A 19,296-nucleotide genomic window follows, 5' to 3' on the forward strand; every position below is an offset into this window, starting at 1 on the left:
TACATGTGAGCCATTCTGGCTCATACAAAGATCTCCCTTGATGATGTCCATAAGCGCCAATTTTTTTGACCGGTCTTCAATAAATTCAACAGCGTAGAAAGGTTTCTGATGCAGCAATCAACAGATTCTAGAACTGTAGGTTATTTGGCCACATCCAGTACTCTGAACTTCTGTAAAAGAAGAATATAGCACTGAGGTTTCCCATCCCCGTTCTCACTCATCACCTTAATTAAACCTACAGAAAATGAGGAGACACTAAATGAGCCATCTTAAATAAAAACAGTTTTATTTATAAAGTCTAAGTGGGAAACAAACCAGAGGAACCCTGAAAGAACAAGATTCAAAAGGAATCGGGAAATTAAAAATAAAATTAAAAAGGAGGGGTTTAAAAATTAAAATAAATAAGAAAACTTAATATATAATTCAGCATCTTACTTGAATTTTAAAATATAGATTTCATGAGAATGACTAAAATCATGGCATAGATCAAAAGCAGATTTGCATATTGAGACTCTTAGAAAGTGTACGATCCTCAAAGACAGACTATTCCTGCAGCAAAAATCACTTGTTTTTATAAAGTGACAACATTTTATTATTCCGTAAGATTTCAATTTCTTGAATTTGAACTTCATAAGGATGATGAGGTATTACTATGAAAGATGAAGGTGTATGGAAGATGTTTGTTATGGCCCTTATGAAGAGACTGCACCCCCCCCCCCCCAAAGTTCAAGTAAAAGCCCCTTTAGTAGGTTTTAAAAATAAAAAAAAATGCTGTAAATGAAAGATACATTTTTACATAGCGCCACCATGATAACACCAAATAGCAGTGTTCTTGTGAAGATGTGGAAAAACTTACTGTGGAAGGGATTTTTTTTTTTTTTTTTTAACTTGCTAAAGGGGCTTAAAGAATTACTTTTGTAATTTTTATCAACAGGAGACACATTTAAAAGAAGAAAAAACAAAGAGTGGCAAAGTTTTCCTGTAGCAACCAAGTCAGTCATGTTTCCTAAGGCCAGATACCCAATTTCTGGCATATGCGACCCCCTAATGCCAACAGCCATTGTTCTTTGTAGATAGAACATATGGCAAATTTGACCAATAGGGGGCGACAATGCAAACTGACTTAAATTTCTTTTAAAAAGGATATATAAAAGGAAAAGCCAATAATGACTTGGGGGTTGCACTTTTTACACAGTTTTAGGACTGATCAAATGATTTAATGGCAGTATCTTTAACATCCCAGCTATAAATCAGTGCTCCGTATAATCACGTGACCTCAGCAACCATCATGTCCTTTTGCCTTTAAGATCTACAGAAATTGGATCAAACAACTATGTAAGGACCATGCAAAAGGAGAATACCTTACTAACTGTATAAATGGAGCCCTGGTGATATAACCCAGTTTTAACCAATAAAATCCACAGCAAAATATAAGTGCAATCGCTCCATTTCCAAACCAGAACTGGGACCCCCTTTTTAAAGAACTCACTTTCTAGCCACCGCAAATCAATGGTTTATATATGTATATATATCGCTACATACACTCACACACATTAATAAAAATAATCATTACAGGTTCCTTTTTTTTTTTTTGTATAGGACGCAGAGCTGTGATCTGGATTGTATCTGATACGCCACAATTAAAAAATAACCTATTAAACTTTAACTAGATCATTTGTTTATCCTATTTAAAAGGTCTATTAGCAAAATTCTACTATTGTCATCACAAGTTTTACGCATTCCCAAAACCCAACAGAGAACGCCATGCTTTCGATGCTTTTCTGGGCTTTCCGGCTTTTCGCTTGCATCAAAGTTTTGCAGCCATGAAGTTGACGTGAGGTTTGACAAGTGGGAAGAGAGGTAGGCTCCTCTTAAACTCCGTCATGTTACTGATGACATCGGGCTGCGGGAAGAAAGGAAGGAAGTAAGGGTTCTGTATCCTAGATGGAGAACATATTGGTTCAATTCACTCGTCAGAAATTGCAATGATATACCAAATCTTTTAGAATTTGGGAGAAGCATAAAACATTGCCAGCAGGTTTGGTGGATTATTTAATCCATTAGTAATGGACCTAAAATCCATGATTCTTTGTGGTGGCTCCTAACTCCTCACAACCAAGATTACTTTACAGCAAAGAACGATAATTCAGAAAAAAACTCTTAGCTGTGAAAACAATACAGGGTCCTAAATAGCGTCAAGATCTCCCTCCAACCTAGTGGCTAAGATGTGTACATGCTGCAATACCCATTTTTTCCAGCGGAGGCACTGCAGAAAAATGTGAAACGTGAAACTAGGTTAATTTAAAGCTTACAAAAAGGGGTCCTTTCATTTACTAATACTGATTTTTTTTTTTTTAGCAAACTATGTGCCAGAGTCATATAGAAAAACGCACACTGTTGAACCTGAGGGACCCAAGCAGACAATGCACAAAAGGTCATGCTCGATCTTGTCAAATGGTCCTCAGAGACAGTTGGCTTATGTTCAATGGTCTGGTGTTTGTGCAGATTGTCGCACAATGGCTCTTGCCAACTGTAGGCTACCCGGGCTGTAAACTATTATGGGGGGACAAAAACTATAATCTCCCATTTTAACCATTTATTGACATCCAAGGTGTCCTATAATGAACAGTAGCTTAGTGTATGGCCACCTGTGGTGACTATGCATCTGCTTTACACCACTTACAATACGTCCAAATGGTTAATATTGAAGGCATTGTAATGCAAATTTTCCCTGATGGAGAACACTTATACAGAGCGATTCCTGCTAAAAATGTCACAATAATGCATTGTACCTGTGGAAGAGCTGGTGCTGGAGCAAGATTAACATCATTTTGACTAGGGAACTCCCCAACGACAGGACCTGGGCAGAAATACAATGGATATTACAGCACAAATTTCACTTTTCCCTCTTTAAATCTCCTCCAAGACCCGTATCTAAACTAGGGGTCGAAACGTTGCTGCAGTTTCTGTAATTGTGATGCCATAATAAATGTATTAGTAGTAGTGCAAGTATTAAAACACTTACAGATCAGCCTTCCCAGCGCCACTCCGGATCTCTTTTAGCCGACGTGACCCGAAACTAGACTAGCAGCTTACACAGGGGATTGTGTAGCGGAAGTCGATTTCTCAATATAGGTCTATGAAGCCTTGTTTCATGTCTCGGACGTATACTGAGAAAGCAGCTACCGCCCCTATACTGCGCCCCGAAAACTGAAGGGCGGTCACTTGGGGCCAGAAAAGCACCGGCGGTGTTAGAAACCAGAGATGGAGATTACCCTTATACTACATACATAATTAGCAAGCCATTTTTTCCCTAATCCATTCTAATAACTTACACATTAAAGTAACTCCCCTCCACAAGGAAGAAACATTTCTCTAGTGCCAGCCATAGGGGTAACCTGTCAGTGAATGTCTATCATTCAAAGGTTATTCCCATCTCAAAGATCCTATCCTGTTATGTAGTAGGTGTAACAATAATATTAGCAAATACCTCCAATTAGAACTGTCGTATAGTTCTCCTGATTAGTTATGTCGCTTACCCCATGTGCAGGGCATTGCAATAGCTTAGGTTTCCATGATTATGACCACTCAGTGATAGTTGCTAGTGGTCGAAACCATGGATACCCAAACATCTGAAATGCCCTGAACATGGGGTAAGCGACATAGCTAATCAGGAGAACTATACTACATTACTAAATAGAGGTATTTGATAATATTATTATTACTATACCTACTACATAATGGGATAGGATCTTGGAGATGGGAAAGAGCCATGAAACAAGGATAAAGACCAGCAGCCAGAGAAGGGTAATTTATAGGTAATGAACTCTGAAGGAAAAAAAGATGCATAACTCAGGACACCAGTTGGATCTTTGCAAGGAGAACCAGTAACGCCCCCAATTTTTAGAGCTGCACAGTTAAAAGGCCCCATGGAGTTATATAAAGGGACACACGAGCAGAGACTGACGCAAATACTCACATGAATCCATCTCTCTAGCGAGCACGTGCACAGACACTTTATGCCTTCTTGCAGCTTCCACAGCTAATAAGTCCTGAAAAAAATACCAATACCCAAATGTCACAAATCCGGCCATATTCTCACATCAACAGAACATAAACCTTAGCAGATTTTTTTACTACGCAAAGTAGTCATTGGCTTATTTTAATTCATTTACTTCCTGTGACCTTGAACAGGCTTATTTTTTTTGCAGACAATGAGATGTAGTTTGCTGGTAGCAAAAGATTAGTCACAAAATTAAAAATTCCCCAGCGGAGGTCAAATGCAAAATCAAGTTGCCAGGAAACGAGTCTCGCAGGAGCGGAGAGCTGGCATCACAAAAAGACAAAGACTGGTAAGACGGATGTAGTAATAAATGTTCTATGACATGCGCCCGCAGTCCTCCACCAACAACGTTATATATAAAGTTACCATGATGGCATCTACGGAGAACACAGAGCTGCTGAGGAAGCCCAGGACGGGCTGAAACGCTCGGAGCAGTGTGATGTAAGGTATAAGGTCACACTTCTCAGATCACTACGGATACAGTGGAGTGCCGATCAGTCTGGAATTCTACACTTCTCCATATTTATGCTGGATGTTATGGTGATACCAAAGGAAAAAAGCCATGTTTGCAATCTCTTAATTCCGGTCCAGTATATTCGAGGGGTCCATTACTAGAGATTCTGCTGTCAGACTCTGCTCCCGGCTTCTTTTTTACATACTCACTTATAGTGGCTCTAGATTAGAGTAGAAATCACTTATGGTCTTAGTCTGAGATGGGATAACAAATTACAATATCAGACTACAGAGTTTCTTTGTAGTCTGTTACAGGAGAAGGACTTGGGCATTCTGGTTACAAGTAAGCTGAGCAGCAGTACTCAATGTCAGGCAGCAGCTGCAAAAGCAAACAAGATTTTAGGGTGTTTAAAAAAAAAAATTGAATGAAATATGATAACCTCAATGTATTGTTCCCCACCTATAAAATTACTGGTGAGGCCACATCTAGAGTATGGGATCCAGTTTTGGGCTCCACATTTTAAAAATGATATTCAGAAGTTAGAGTCAGTTCAAAGGCAGCAACTAGATTATTACAAGGGATGATATATGATGAGAGGCTGAAAAAATTGGGCTTATTTAGCTTAAAAAAAAAAAAAAAAAAAAAAAAATATCTCATTTAAATGTATAAATATATGTGTGGTCAGTACAAAGGACTGGCACATAACTTATCCCTTCCAAAGGACCAGGGGGAACTCATTAAGGGTGGAAGAAAGGAAATTCCGGCACCTAAACAGGAAAGGGTTCTTTACAGTCAGAGTGTGGGATGCCGAGCACAAGAGGTAGCGATGGCCGACACAGCGACAACTTTTATACAAGGGCCAGACAGTTTGCTCAGTACACATAACATTGTGGGTTATGAATAATTTAGTGAAAAAGAATAAAATATTTGGTGGAAGAAGGTTGAATTTGATGGACCTGAGTCTTTTTTTCACCTTATGTAAGTATGGAGACACATAGGTTTACATTGGAGCTGTAGAGAGGAAAAAAAAAAAAAAAAAACCACACAAAAAAAACCCTTAAAATAATACATTCAAAATTAAATTGGAACAAGTGATCCGAATTACGAATCTTTTACAATAGATAAGACGTTTGTTGCAAAGGTTATTTTGATCGGGACCTTAATATGTGGAGGCTTTAAGGTGTCCTTACATCTTAGAGATCCAGTGAATGAGCCAGGCATCTCTACCACCCCCTCCCCATACATATGCGAGCACAGCCGAGTGCACACATATGGTCCAGTGGGGATGGAAGGTGTCTGGTAGATTGGTTGAGGATGAAGTACCACAAGACATCCTTTGTGATGGTCTCTCCTCTGCATAAACACAATGATCGGGCATTATCCATGCCGCATCCTTCTGATTAACAGGCTCATTGCAATGTTACTGGTACGTCAGAACGATCTAGTTATGCCAGACCTACTAATCAGAAGACGCACCAGGGATGCCAGCACGTGGGAGGGAGTACGCAGGACCACGGACTACCAACACGGCTGCAGGACCAGGGTCTTGCAAATTTTTTTGCCCAACTCTAGTGTGGTAGTTTATGGCTGACAATTAGTGAGCATGCGACAGGCATCCTAAGAGAAAGTGCAGGACGGCTCGCAGCGCATTATACCAGGGCACTGCAGAAACCTCCGCCATGTACACCGGACACGTACAGTCTCATTCCCCAGACTGCACACGGCTTTGGAGCACAGCTCGCTCCTGACTGCAGTATTTAATAAATGATGAGGCTGGAGAGGTTTTCTCCGTCAGAATCGATACAAATCAGGCACAAGATCAATTTTAGGCTACCTTGTAAAATGTTATGATATCATCCTTGACCAGGGTTTTCAGATACGCCACTTCAACGTTATCTGCAGACACAAAACAAAAATAGTTTCACACCGCTGCCAAGTTACAGGATTTATACAAACTAATAAATTACTGGTTCTCAATCACATTTTCATCTGGAAATAGAAATAAAAGAGGCGGCCTACTTTATCTCTAAAATCCCTGAACAAATGAATCATCAAATGGGTTATCCTGGAGTACGAGAGTCATCCATACTGCGGTCACAGGCAGCAGCTGCACATCCAGAGCCGAGGCCATTGTAAGGCTATGTGCCCACGATGCAGATTTTAAGCAGAAATTTCCTGAGTGTTTTTTCCTCTCCCTGGCAGAAAAAAACGCATGCAGATTTTACATGCGTTTTTTCGGCCAGTGAGAAGCGTTTAAGCGTTTTTTCAAGCGCTTTTCCAAGCGATTTTGAGCATCTGGCATGGATTTATATTGTGTGACCGAGATTTCTGTTTAAAATACTGCACCTATAGTATAAAAAAAAAAAAAAAGAGGGATTTTTGGTACTCAATGTAAAATCTTTCTTGGAGCCTTCATTGGGGGACATAGGACCATGGGTGTATGCTGCTGTCGCTAGGAGGCTGACACCGTGCAAAAAAAGAAATAGCTCCTCCTCCGCAGTATACACCCGCCTACAGGCACCAAGCTCACCAGTTAGTGGCTAAAGCAGAAGGAGAAGCACAAAATAATTAACTATGCAATGCCCAACGGGGCACAACCGTGAAAACTAAATGAGATGCCCAAAATCAGGGAGGGTGCTGTGTCCCCCAATGAAGGCTCCAAGAAAGATTTTACAGTGAGTACCAAAAATCCCTCTCTCTTTATCGCTTCACTAGGGGACACAGGACCATGGGACGTCCTAAAGCAGTCCCTTGGGTGGGATAACACAAGTCACAGATTAGGTCAGACTGCGGGCAACCACCGCCTGCAGGACCTTCCGTCCAAGACTGGCATCAGCCGAGGAATAAGTGTGGACCTTGTAAAACCTTGAAAAGGTGTGGAGTGAAGACCATGTTGCAGCTTTACAGATTTGAGAAGCTGAAGCCTGATTGCGAACCGCCCAAGAGGCCCCCACCGCCCGGGTGGAGTGAGCCCTTACTGCCGGAGGGGGAGGTTTGTCTGAGACGCGATATGCCTCCAAAGTGGTCGAACGTATCCAACGGGCGATGGTTGACTGGGAAGCAGGAAGACCCTTGCGACGCCCCTCAGGGACCGGGCATCCGAACGCTGAAGGGAAGCGGTTCTAGAAAGGTAGACACGTAGAGCTCTGACCATATTCGGTTTAGGCAGGGATTTCTCCCGTGGATGCACTGGAGCCGGGCAGAAAGAAGGCAAAACAATGTCCTCATTGATGTGGAAAGAGGAGACTACTTTCGGCAAAAAGGAAGGCACCGGCCTGAGCACTACCTTGTCTTGATGGAAGACCAGAAAGGGTGACCGACATGAGAGGGCTGCGAGCTCTGCAACCCTCCTAATTGAGGTAACAGCAAACCAAAAAAAACACCTTCCAGGAGAGAAGAGTGGCTGAGATGTCCTGAATGGGTTCAAACGGGGGCTGTTGGAGAACGCTTAGGACCATATTAAGGTCCCATGGGTCCATTGGAGGGCGATAAGGCGGCGCCAGGTGAGCCGCCCCTAGTAGAAACGTCTTGACCTGAGGACGACCAGCCAAGTTACATTGGAATAGAATGGACAAGGCTGAAACTTGGCCTTTGAGAGTGCTTAGAGAGAGTCCCGCCTCCAGCCCAGACTGAAGGAAGGCCAAAATGACCAGTAACGAAAAAGACATGGAAGCTAGCTGATCTTGCTTGCAGTGACGAAAAAAGGCTCTGCAGGTTCTGTGGTATATGCGCGAGGTAGCGGGTTTTCTGGCGTTAATTAGGGTCTGAATGACGTGGTCAGCAAAACCCACCTTCCTCAACACTGCGGCCTCAACGGCCATGCCATTGAATTCAGAGAACAAGAACTCTGATGAAGAATAGGTCCTTGAGAGAGGAGATCCAGACGGTCTGGTAGTCTCCAAAGGGAGTCGACGAGCAAGTTTACTAGATCTGCGTACCAGACGCGTCTGGGCCAATTCGAGGCTACTAGAATTACCGGTACTCCTTCTGTCTTGATATTTTTGATGACTCAGGGATCAATGGTAGAAGGGGGAAAGAGATAGGGCAGCTGGAACTGAGACCATTATATGACTAGCGCGTCTTGAGCGATCGCTAGCAGATCGCGGGACCGAGCTACAAAGGATGGCACCTTGTGGTTTAACCGAGACGCCATGAGGTCGACGTCCGGCGTGCCCCACCGTAAGCAAATCTGATGAAACACCTCGGGATGGAGAGAACATTCTCCTGAGGCAAGGCCCTGCCGACTGAGGAAGTCGGCCACCCAACTGTCGACCCCCGGAATGTGGACTGCTGAGATTGCCAGAACTGTCTTCTCGGCCCAAACTAGCACTCTTGCCACCTCTTTCAAGACGGGCTTGCTGCGCGTTCCTCCCTGATGGTTTATGTATGCCACGGCCGTGGCATTGTCAGATTGTACGTGGACTGGGAACCCTGCTAGAATCTCCTGCCAGTGACGCAACGCCAGATTAATTGCCCTTATCTCCAAGATGTTGATCGGTAGGGAGACTTCGTGGGGACTCCACCCGCCCTGCACCGTGTGGTGAAGGAAGACAGCCCCCAACCGATGAGGCTGGCATCGGTCGTGACCACCTGCCAGCTAAGTGGTAGGAATGACCTCCCGGGTCTGAAGGAAGAGGGGCGGGTCCACCAGGTTAGTGACCTTCTCACTTGAAGAGGTAACCTGATGCGTCGATCTAGAGGCGACGGGTTCTTGTCCCAAGCTGACAGAAGGGCCAGTTGAAGAGGCCGGGTATGAAACTGGGCAAACGGCACTGCTTCCATGGCTGCCACCATCTTTCCCAGGACACTCATGCGTAGGCGAAGGGAGTGTGGACTTGGGTCGGAGAGAAGGTGGATCCCCCGACGGAGAGAGTTTATCTTTTCCCTCGGAAGAAGGACCCGGGCAACGGTCGTGTCGAACTGCATCCCTAGAAAGGTTACACGTTGAGATGGGACCAGGGAGGATTTCTCTATGTTGATCAGCCAGCCTAACAGAGTGTGTTCAAGGTGATGTGGAGGCTGTGGAGACAATCCCTGAACGTGGTGCCTTTGATTAACAGGTCGTCGAGGTAGGGGATAATTACAATCCCCCTAGCTCGTAGAATGGCCATGATCATCGCCATTACCTTCGTGAAAACCCTTGGGGCGGAGGCGAAGCCGAAGGGGAGAGAAGTGAACTGGTAATGTGCGTTCTGGAAGGAAAAGCGAAGGAACTTCTGATGTGATGCGCAGATTGGTATGTGAAGATACGAGACCTGAATGTCCATTGAACATAAGATATTCCTCGGCTTCCATCGAGGCGATTACCGACCTGAGGGACTCCATTCTGAAGTGCCGGGTGCTTACTTGTCGATTTAGCTGTTTGAGATCCAGAATCGGACGTACTGAGCCGTCCTTTTTTGGAATAACGAAAAGATTGGAGTAAAAACCGGAAAACCTTTCCTGAAAGGGGACGGGAACTAGGACTCCTGAGCGCAGAAGGGAGGCAATGGCCTGAAGGAAACCGGGGAGCAGTGATGGATGCGGGGGGCAGGACCTGAGAAATAGTGTTCCTGGCCTGGCGTTGAATTCGATTTTGTAGCCGGAGGTCACAATCTCCTTGACCCAGGCGTCTTCTATTGCCGAGACCCAAGAGTCTCGGAACAGAAGCAGATGGCCGCCCACCCTGGGAGAAGTCCCAGGTGGGAGTGACCAGTCATGCTGAGGAAAATCTGTTGGATCGTGATCGGGATCCAGAGGACTTGGAGGAGCGACCCTTTGCGCGCCAGTTGGGAGTGGGCCTAAAGGAAGGCTTACGTCTCTCTCGCTGTGCTGTGAGGAGGGGCCCGGTTGAGCGAAGTGACGAAAGGACCGGAACGCCTCCTAGGAAAGGGGCGTTTAGGTCTGGGCTGGGGAAGGGAGGTTCTCTTGCCCCCAGTAGCATCAGAAGTTATTTGGTCTAACTTAGACCCAAAAAGCCTGGAGCCTTGAAAAGGAAGATTTGTTAGAGATTTTTTGGAAGCCGGGTCGGCGTTCCAAGCCTTCAGCCAAAGAATTCTACGTAAGGCAATAAGATTGCTAGAGACACGGGCAGAGCAGGCAGCGGCATCGAGGGACGCCGTGAGCAGATATTTCCCTGCGTGGGAGATCTGATCCGCTAGGTCAGCCAGATCGTCCGGGGAAGCCCCCGTTAAAATGCCCTGCCTGAGCTGTTTGGCCCATACGGACACTGCTTTTGATACCCAAGTTGAGGCAAAGGAAGGACAAAGGGAGGCGCCAGCAGCCTCGAAGGCTGACTTAGCCAAGGCCTCAACCTGTCTATCCATAGTGTCCTTGAGGGAGGAACCGTCTGGAAGAGACAGCACCGTCTTGGCTGAGAGACAAGAGACAGGAGGATCCACAGATGGGGACACCGTCCATTTACTGACAAGATCGTGATTAAACGGGTATAGCATGTCTAACTGTTTCTTTCCTGTGAAGAGCTTTTCTGGATGCTCCCACTGTTTCTGAAAAACACCGTCAAATTCTACATGGTTAGAAAAAGGTGTGTGCCGGGCGCTTAATTCTCTTGAAGGAAATGGAGTAGTCCTGAGAAGCGCTCCCGTCCTCTTTAACGTGCAGAGTCTGATTGACGGCCGATATAAGGATGTCAACCATGTACTGGATCTTGGAATATTGGTCCGTGTCGGATCCAGAGTCTGAATCTGATGCCGAGTTAGATCCCAGGGCGACCTCCGGGGAAGAGGTGCGAGATGCAGGGAGCATCTTGGAGTCTGGAGAGCTGGAGGATGAGCTTGTGTGAGTCCGTTTCTGAGAACGTGCGCAGTGTCTGCCCTTGGGAGGAGGGGGCAGGGGTGCCTGCGAATCGTCTGTGGGAACGTTCGGAGCACTGGTGGCCGTGGATAACAGAGGCAAGCGTTCTAGGAGCTGCACCAGAGATTGAGATACCTTGGTGATGTCAGAGACAGACTGGGACAGCCCACTCCGGAGGAGAGGGAGTTCCTTCGTCCTGGGTGGCCGGGGGATCTTGGGGTGCCAGCATGGCGGGAGGTTTGCAGGTCGAGCAGAAAGCTGTTGTGAGACCCGCGGGCCACTTAGTATCGCAAAGAGCACAGGCGTAGTATGTGACTCTGTGAGAGGGACGGACAGAGAGCTCCCTGGGTTTGGGCATATGTGCTTGACAGGGATACTGCAGAGGGAGCCTGTGGATCGGTGCCAGGGCAGAGCCTACCCGGTCCTGAAGTAACCACAGTTCCGTGTCCCCCGTCGGAACTCCGGAGCAGAGGCTGGAGCGGGAGTCAGGAGCAGAGCTGCGGTGATGAAGCAGCCAGGCAGACTGATGGCGTCTGCGTAGAGGGGCAGAGCAGGAGCAGAGCGTGCTGCCCTGATGACAAAGGGCGCCGAGACTCTGATAGGCGGAAGGAAAGGGAGCGGGCTTAAAGGACCCGGCCGCTGATAGGTCCGCGGGAGGGCTTGTTGGCGTGAGTGAAGAGTCACAATGCTCCTCGGTCCTGATTGGTCGATTGCCGGAGGGGGCATATACCCGCCGGTAAGAGGAACGGCCCACTAGAGACGCCCCCCGACGGAGAAAAAGCGGGCAGTTTTGCCGCGCATAATGAGGAAGAAGGAGGTGGGGGGACGCTGAAGATGCGAGGAGAGGGGGGGTGGCCCAGGAAGTGCTACTGAAGTAAGCGCCATGTTTGATGAGAGGAGTGGGGGAGGGGGAGAGCAGGGGGCATGGCAGGCAGCGCTGGGGGCCTGGGACCTGCGGTTGGGAGACAGCAGGAGATGTACCTTTCTGTCCTTTTTTAGGGGCCCGATACTTCTTCTTTTTCTCCCCTTCTGAGGATGGTCACAGGAGGTCCTCCATGGATAGGGGGGAGATCCTGGCTCTTCCTCCTTCCTGCACTGACCTGGAGGAAACTGTGTCGACCCCAGATCTGGGGGAAGGTCACCGCAGTGACCACCGTCTCCCTCCCAGGCCGCTTTGAGGAGGATCCAGTCTACCTCGTACAGACACTAAGCTTAAACTGGTGAGCTTGGTGCCTGTAGGCGGGTGTATACTGCGGAGGAGGAGCTATTTATTTTTTTGCCTAGTGTCAACCTCCTAGCGACAGCAGCATACACCCATGGTCCTGTGTCCCCCAATGAAGCGATAAAGAAATATTCATACACACGTCTCCGGCGGCCCCCGGTCTCCTCCCGGCAATGTCCTCCCTCTCTCCTCGGCGTCCCGCAGTGTTCTGCCAGGACCTGCGGTGACGTCATTTAGTCAGATGATGGTCACGCGACCATCACCTGACCGCTCACGTCAGCGGTCGTGTGACCATCAGCTGACTAAATGACGTCACCGCAGGTCCTGGCAGAACACTGCGGGACGCCGAGGAGAGAGGATCGCCGCCGGGAGGAGACGAGGGCCGCCGTAGAGGTGTGTATGAATAATTTTTTTTATTTTTTACTTTATAATTCTTTTTTTTTTTTTTTTTTTTTTTTTTAAACTTGCAGGTACGATGGTACCCGGGTTGGAGGAGAGTCTCCTTTTCTCCCAACCCGGGTACCATCCGCGGATCATGCGGATGTTATGCGGTTCAATTCAAGTCAATGGTGGCGAATTCGCCGCGAAATCGCACAATAAATGTTTGTCCTGCAGATTTTTCCGCAATGATAATCCGCAGTGGAAATTTCCGCAGCATGTGCACAGCACATGCAGATTATCATTGGGAAACATGGCAAAAATCTTAACAAGTGATTTTAATGCATTTCCGCGGCGGAAATGCATTAAATCCGCATCGTGGGCACATAGCCTAAAAGCGGCCATGTTGATAGTCCAACCTGCTGAACGTCTGGTAATGTGATATGGACGACACCTCCCTGCAAACCCCTGGCTGCATAAAAGTGATATCACAAGGCAGTGCAATCACCTAATGATCAGTAGGACCCTGAATTCTACCTTCTACCCCCTTCAGACTCTTATGGGACTCAGTGCCATTTCAGCGCCCAGCAAAGCTTCCATGAACCAATCTGAAGAACAGGAGCGCCCATATTCATGTGAATGGAGCAGCGCTGTGGCAGGTGGCTGGGATCGGCTCTGCAGGGAAAAAAAAAAGGACGCAGCTCCGAAGCAGCCCTATTTAATTTCAGGGTCGGGGGTCATAGAGGTCAAAATCCCACTGATCATCAAATAACATGTGTTAGTGATTTGCAATCACTAACTCATTTAAAATGTTATTCCCATCTTGATCATCAATGACCATGACAGAGCAGAAGACTCTTATCAACCACTGCCATAAAGCGGAGATCTGCTGAACTGAAGACTCCCATATAAAACATTACATAGCGGGGTAGACTGCAGTATTAATTCATCAGTCTACTTATTGGATATAGTAAAAGTTACTGAGGGATGAAAACCCATGACGGATAATCTGCTGATCATGGTGCCATTTGTTACCCCTCCCCGGTCTTACCTCTATCAAAGTGATACTGTTGAGAGATAATTTCTCCCCAGTACTTTGCACATTCGGCAGACAGCTTCTTTGGCTTGTCCAACCTCCGGAGAGCCAGGGCTTGGATGTGTTTCTGGAAGGCCTCATCTGTCATCTCCTCCAAGCACTTCTCCATTGTCTTCAGAAAGGCCTCCACCCGGCTCTCTAGATAGTGTGGCTGCTTCTCAGACTGAATAATGAATCGCAGGCCTTGGATCCCATTTGCCCTGCGGGGACCACTGAACACAATATAACCTGCAAAAACAAAGTTTTATTAAAAAAAAAATATATATATATAAATATATATTTTTCTTGCCATTTTGAAGCCTTGATCACCAGCTTAGGAACCGAAAATGGCAAACACTGTTTATCCATTATTATCTTCCGATAGTAAATACTATGTAATGGAGGCCATTGGAAAACCATCCAGATGTTGGAAGAAAAAAAAAAGATGGGGCATGTTAAAATGTAAAAGCCCCATCTTCTGCTGTGGCAGCCACCGGTCAGCAGGCAGGGTTAGGGATTGCTCACCTAGCTGTTCCTTGGTGCGCAACGTGTTGAAGCAGGGCTCGGCAATGATCTGACAGAACAGCTCCAGGAGCATGTTTTCGGACGTGCTCTGCATGTCGGTCTGGTAGTAGATCTCGATGCCGCAGTTATTGTGCACCTCATTCCGCTGCTGATACACAAACCAGCCCCCTGTAAACGGCAAAAAAAAATCAGGACATCACAACCGACCAATAGTCCCCTGTTATAACAGTAGGTGGCGGTGGAGCGGTGACTTGCCGTCAGGAAGTTGTACTTCTCTGTATCGGACCAGCTGACTTGGGAGCAGCGGTTTGGTGTGGGCATGCTCTATCAGAGTGTCCTCCACCATCTGCATGATGCCCTGGGCCGTCTGCAGAAGGAAAAAAAATATTATTCCATAACGGTGGCTGTAGTTTTGCATTTTCTAACACTCATGTTACACATCCAGGCACAGACAGTGTATGAAGCCCATCAGATATTTCCAGTGATGAAAACCAATGTCCATAAGGCAGTTTCTCAGACTTCTTCCCGTTTCCCGTTTTGCATGTGCCAGAAAAATCTCCCAATATATACATTAAATGCAGGCTATGACTGATGCCTAACAGAGGCATCGCTCCCACAATGAACTGATGAGGTGTACATTAACATCTTGATATTATAACCTATGGGTAGATGAATGGCCTCCACAGTTAGGAGTCCATCACCCAATCTCAAGGACATCCCTACAATGGAGAAGGAGTACGTTTTGTAACCATGAAAAAAATAAAAAATAAAAAACCGGATGGGTAACATGGACGTCTGAATGAGGCCTGACAGTGCACAGAAGCCATAATACGCAGTTGGGGACACCTTGAGCATTGGCCATTGTGTGGTATACTGTAGCATCAATCACGGTTTGCTACGGACGGCGTCATGTCATACATGTACAGTGTCAGTAACCAACCTGCTTTGTTATATTGCCATGAAGAAGAGCTTCAACATGCAGCCGGGACAGCAGCTGAGGGATGAAGGCCTTGAGACGGAGGAGGGTGACATCTGGGAGAAAAGAACAATTGTTAAAACATCGGCCAATCTACTGACAATTCAGGTTTTACAGGAATAAAGTGAGTTATCAGATAAGCCTGTTATACAGATAATGGAAGTAGAACAATAATGGCCGCCAGCGATACACAGGTCGATATGTTATGTGCCGGAGTAATCACATTTCCTAAATTGCAGCCGAGCCAGCTACTACGCGAAGGTGTATGGGAATTATGCACCACTCATGACAACAAATGTTGGGCATGTCCAAATATCAGTCGAGCTGCTGTCTAATGCCTATGGTTCTTAAAAAAAATAAAATATAATAAATATCTTATAAATTCATCTGCCTCTCTAGCAGAAATGCCCCGGTGGTCACCACTGCTCCTTGTTCACTTGCCTGCAGCAATGACTTTGTGTACATGCACACGATGGCTGCAGCCAAGTCACCGGCCTCGGCGTTCTGGCATAATCCTGCAAGCATCAGTACCGAGGCCGGTTATTGCCATACATCCACCGGACAAATGCAACCAAGTGATTGCATCAGAAGAGGAAACGAAGACTGTAACCCATAGGGCAGCACAGTGGCTCAGTGATTAGCACTGCAGCGTCGAGGTCCTGGGTTCAAATCCCACTAAGGACAAGAGGTTTGTATCTTCTCCCCGTGTTTGTGTGTGTTTGAGTGTGCAGCAGCCGCCGCCACACCGTGTGCGCTCAGCCTTACCAGAATTTATGAAAACCCCCTTAACATTTTTTGTTTATTGTCTAATTTTCACTACATTCCTCATACACATTTTAATGAGTTATTTTGTTTTCCAGGGGGAGAACTTCGGTAGTAAATAGGATTATTACCATTCGGGAGACCGTTTCATGTTTAAAAAGAAGATAGTTTTAGCACTGGCAGAAATGCTGTTGGGTAAGAAAATTGCCTTTGCTCCTACGACAATCGTCATATTTGAGCAATTCTGTGATGTATGGAAGCAGAAAACAAATAAAAAACAAGTAACGTTTCTATTTTGTATTTCGTGACCTGAGCGGAGGCTGCGCTCATAATCCACTCGCCGGCTGACCCACTTTCTGCATTTATGCTTCCCAATCTTCCGGCACATGTGTTTACGCTGCAGAGCAAATAGCTTCACTCGCTCAGGTGGTGTAAGGAGATAACGCTGCGCTCTCCGCAGACCTGGGAACTTGATTTATAGGGCTGCCGGGAAGGCAAATCAAGTATTAAACAACTGGAAAATGGGCTATTAGAACAGCGGCAAATAATCACCCGCGGCACAAACAGAGGACTCCAAGCAGAGGAAGTGCAGCGAGATAGAAACATGATGGTGATGTTCTAGAAAAGGGATAACCAAGTGCTCAGTCTGTGCAGGGAATGAGGGGAGAAAAACAACCTTTACAAATCCAGAAATAGAACAGCCGGGTGCAATGTATGACATACGCAGCCGCATTGTGAGTCCATCCCTGTCGGGACTGCATCCAGCTGGATGACAATAGAGCTTGTGGCCAGAAAATTACAGCAGAATACGCTCAGAAGGACCAAGATACTGTGATGTGACACTGCAGAATCATATGTAGCCACCACTCGGAGTGGTACATATAGGAGGCTATTCATGCATTCAATAGGATGCACCATGTAATAAAGATATATCTCCTCTAATATCCACACGTTGAATATGCATGCCTAGTAAGATACCTCCCTCCCTTTACAAGAGGGCACCCAATTATTTTCTGAAGGACGTGTTTTCAAGCCAAATCCCACTTCGACTAGAAGCACGACTGAAATTCCAACTTAAAAAGGGGGATGTCCCATTCAACCTGGAACTCTTTGTATGGGTCTGGATCTGGTGTTGCATGGTGTTTTTTTATTTCCAGGCAGTGTGACTTGTGAGAGTGTGCATATGGGGCGGCTTTCCAGCCATTCACTAAAAAAACAAACAAAAGAGCAAAGCCAAACCACTACCGCAAAGCCAAAACACTACCGCAAAGCCAAACCAAAAGCGCAAAACAAAACCAAACTAAAATCTTTGCTCCAATATATGAAGTGCCATATAGATGAACTGGGGGGGGGGGGTCAGACTGGAGATAACATGTTTTGTTGAGATCCCAAGAGTTGTTTAATTTTCTCATAAGTGGATTTTTTTTATTTTAGCCCTATGTGCTTTGACGCTAAGATCATTTGATCACTTCTACAAAGCAATGCAATAATCCTGTAGTGCAAGAACTGATTGCTAGGCCATTGGCTGCCATAGCAGCACATCAGTGCCCAGGAATAATTTTGCAGAGGTACCTATGGAGGACAGAAAGGAGCCACTCCTATTTAAACCACTTGCTCTGGAACAGGAGTTCGGCAAGTGCTTGCGTCGGCAGGGAAACTGTTCACTAGGTGACGCCGCATGCTCCGATCTCCTGTTACGGTGAGCGGAAGTTCTTCATGGGTGAGAATACCAACCGGGCATGCGCCATGGTGTCGGACAAGGGGTACATTCCCCTAATGTGACGTAGTGCATTCTCAGAGGCTCTTTCAATTATTAGGGCGTACACCTGTATATGAAAGAGCATTCTTAATGGATTGAAATCTGATATACAAGTATGATGTTCTATGCCTAGATTGGCTAGCAGTTCGCTTTAGACACCCTGTATACATACAAGAAGCTCTCTAACTGGTCATCCTATCCTTGCATTTTAATAACACATTACATGATTGATGTTTTCAATTACACATGGACTAGTGCCTGATTGGTCATTCTTATACATGCCTTCTTTATGCCAATTGGTTGATGCTCACTTCCTTTCCTATAAATACCCACACAGAGCTCATTGTTAGACACGCCTCCTGACGAAGTTAGAGTGAAACGCGCGTTGGGGCTTTCCTGACCAAACTGCACGCATCCCGTTTGTTGCATCACTCTATGTAATTCCCGTTCTATTACTTAATAGATATTGCCCTAATGGGAAGTCTAGGGATATACCTTTTGGACATTGGGATATTGGTATTATCTGCACATTTTTTATTACATTTATGTACATGTGTAATGTAATGGTCTACCTAGGGTACTCCGTTTTTCTTGTAAATGTAATACTATTGTCAATTATATATTGAAATAAAGATATACCGCTTATGAGACTTCATAGCAGGAGTAATTGTTGATATATATCTTTTTCTCGTCTTGCAGGCCGGATTTGGGGCATATATACAGCATATTAGAATGCTGTGTATGAGGGCTTACAGGTACTGGCCTTTCCCCCTCATATGGGAAAAAGCTGGTGACAGGTTCCCTCTAAATGTACTCCATAAACAGAATCCATGGCCAACAATCCGCGTTTCCTGTGCATTGATTTGCAGATGACTTTAGTTACGGTTACATTCCCGATATCAGACAGACATTCTCACCTTCTAGAGCTTCCCGGAGCTCGTCTTTGGTCCAGGCCACTTCGGTCATCAGCAGCCTTAGGTAATACATTGCATGCTGGTGAGGCTGTTCTGCACGGAAGTTGTTCAGAGAACGCATGTACTGCAACAAGGAAAACCTCGCATTGTAATCAGGACATATGGCAACACCCGACTGGATATATCCACATACACGCTTTTGCAGACAGTCCTCTTTTTTTTTTTTAAAGGGGTTGTCCAAGATTAGAAAACCATAGCCCCACCCCACCCAAAATAGTGACCACACCTGACCCGTCTACAGGTCGTGTGCGATTTCGCTGTCACCTCCATATGTAATACTAAGCAGGGCTTTGTTTTCTAGGTGGTGGAGAAGGGA

The 19,296-nt window shown here is 45.9% G+C and overlaps 1 protein-coding gene across 4 annotated transcripts in view; it reads right to left on the reverse strand.

Moving 5' to 3' along the window:
• Window positions 1-269: 269 nt before the first annotated feature.
• Window positions 270-19,296, reverse strand: part of IDE (insulin degrading enzyme) — a 90,925-nt gene continuing 71,898 nt past the window's right edge. For all 4 annotated transcript variants that reach the window (XM_073685241.1, XM_073685240.1, XM_073685242.1 and 1 more), the window contains exons 17-25: window positions 18,924-19,044; window positions 15,450-15,541; window positions 14,765-14,876; window positions 14,510-14,677; window positions 13,961-14,233; window positions 6,352-6,413; window positions 3,980-4,052; window positions 2,793-2,860; window positions 270-1,903 (exon numbers count right to left, since the gene is read on the reverse strand). In XM_073685241.1, coding sequence (XP_073541342.1) covers window positions 1,808-1,903; window positions 2,793-2,860; window positions 3,980-4,052; window positions 6,352-6,413; window positions 13,961-14,233; window positions 14,510-14,677; window positions 14,765-14,876; window positions 15,450-15,541; window positions 18,924-19,044 — 1,065 coding nt within the window. In that variant the 3' untranslated portion in view covers window positions 270-1,807. The remainder of the gene's footprint in view (window positions 1,904-2,792; window positions 2,861-3,979; window positions 4,053-6,351; window positions 6,414-13,960; window positions 14,234-14,509; window positions 14,678-14,764; window positions 14,877-15,449; window positions 15,542-18,923; window positions 19,045-19,296) is intronic.

This window comes from Phyllobates terribilis, unplaced genomic scaffold (assembly GCF_046119375.1).
Source record: "Phyllobates terribilis strain yellow unplaced genomic scaffold, ASM4611937v1 Scaffold_5__5_contigs__length_657084704, whole genome shotgun sequence".
NCBI classification, from domain to species: Eukaryota; Metazoa; Chordata; class Amphibia; order Anura; family Dendrobatidae; genus Phyllobates; species Phyllobates terribilis.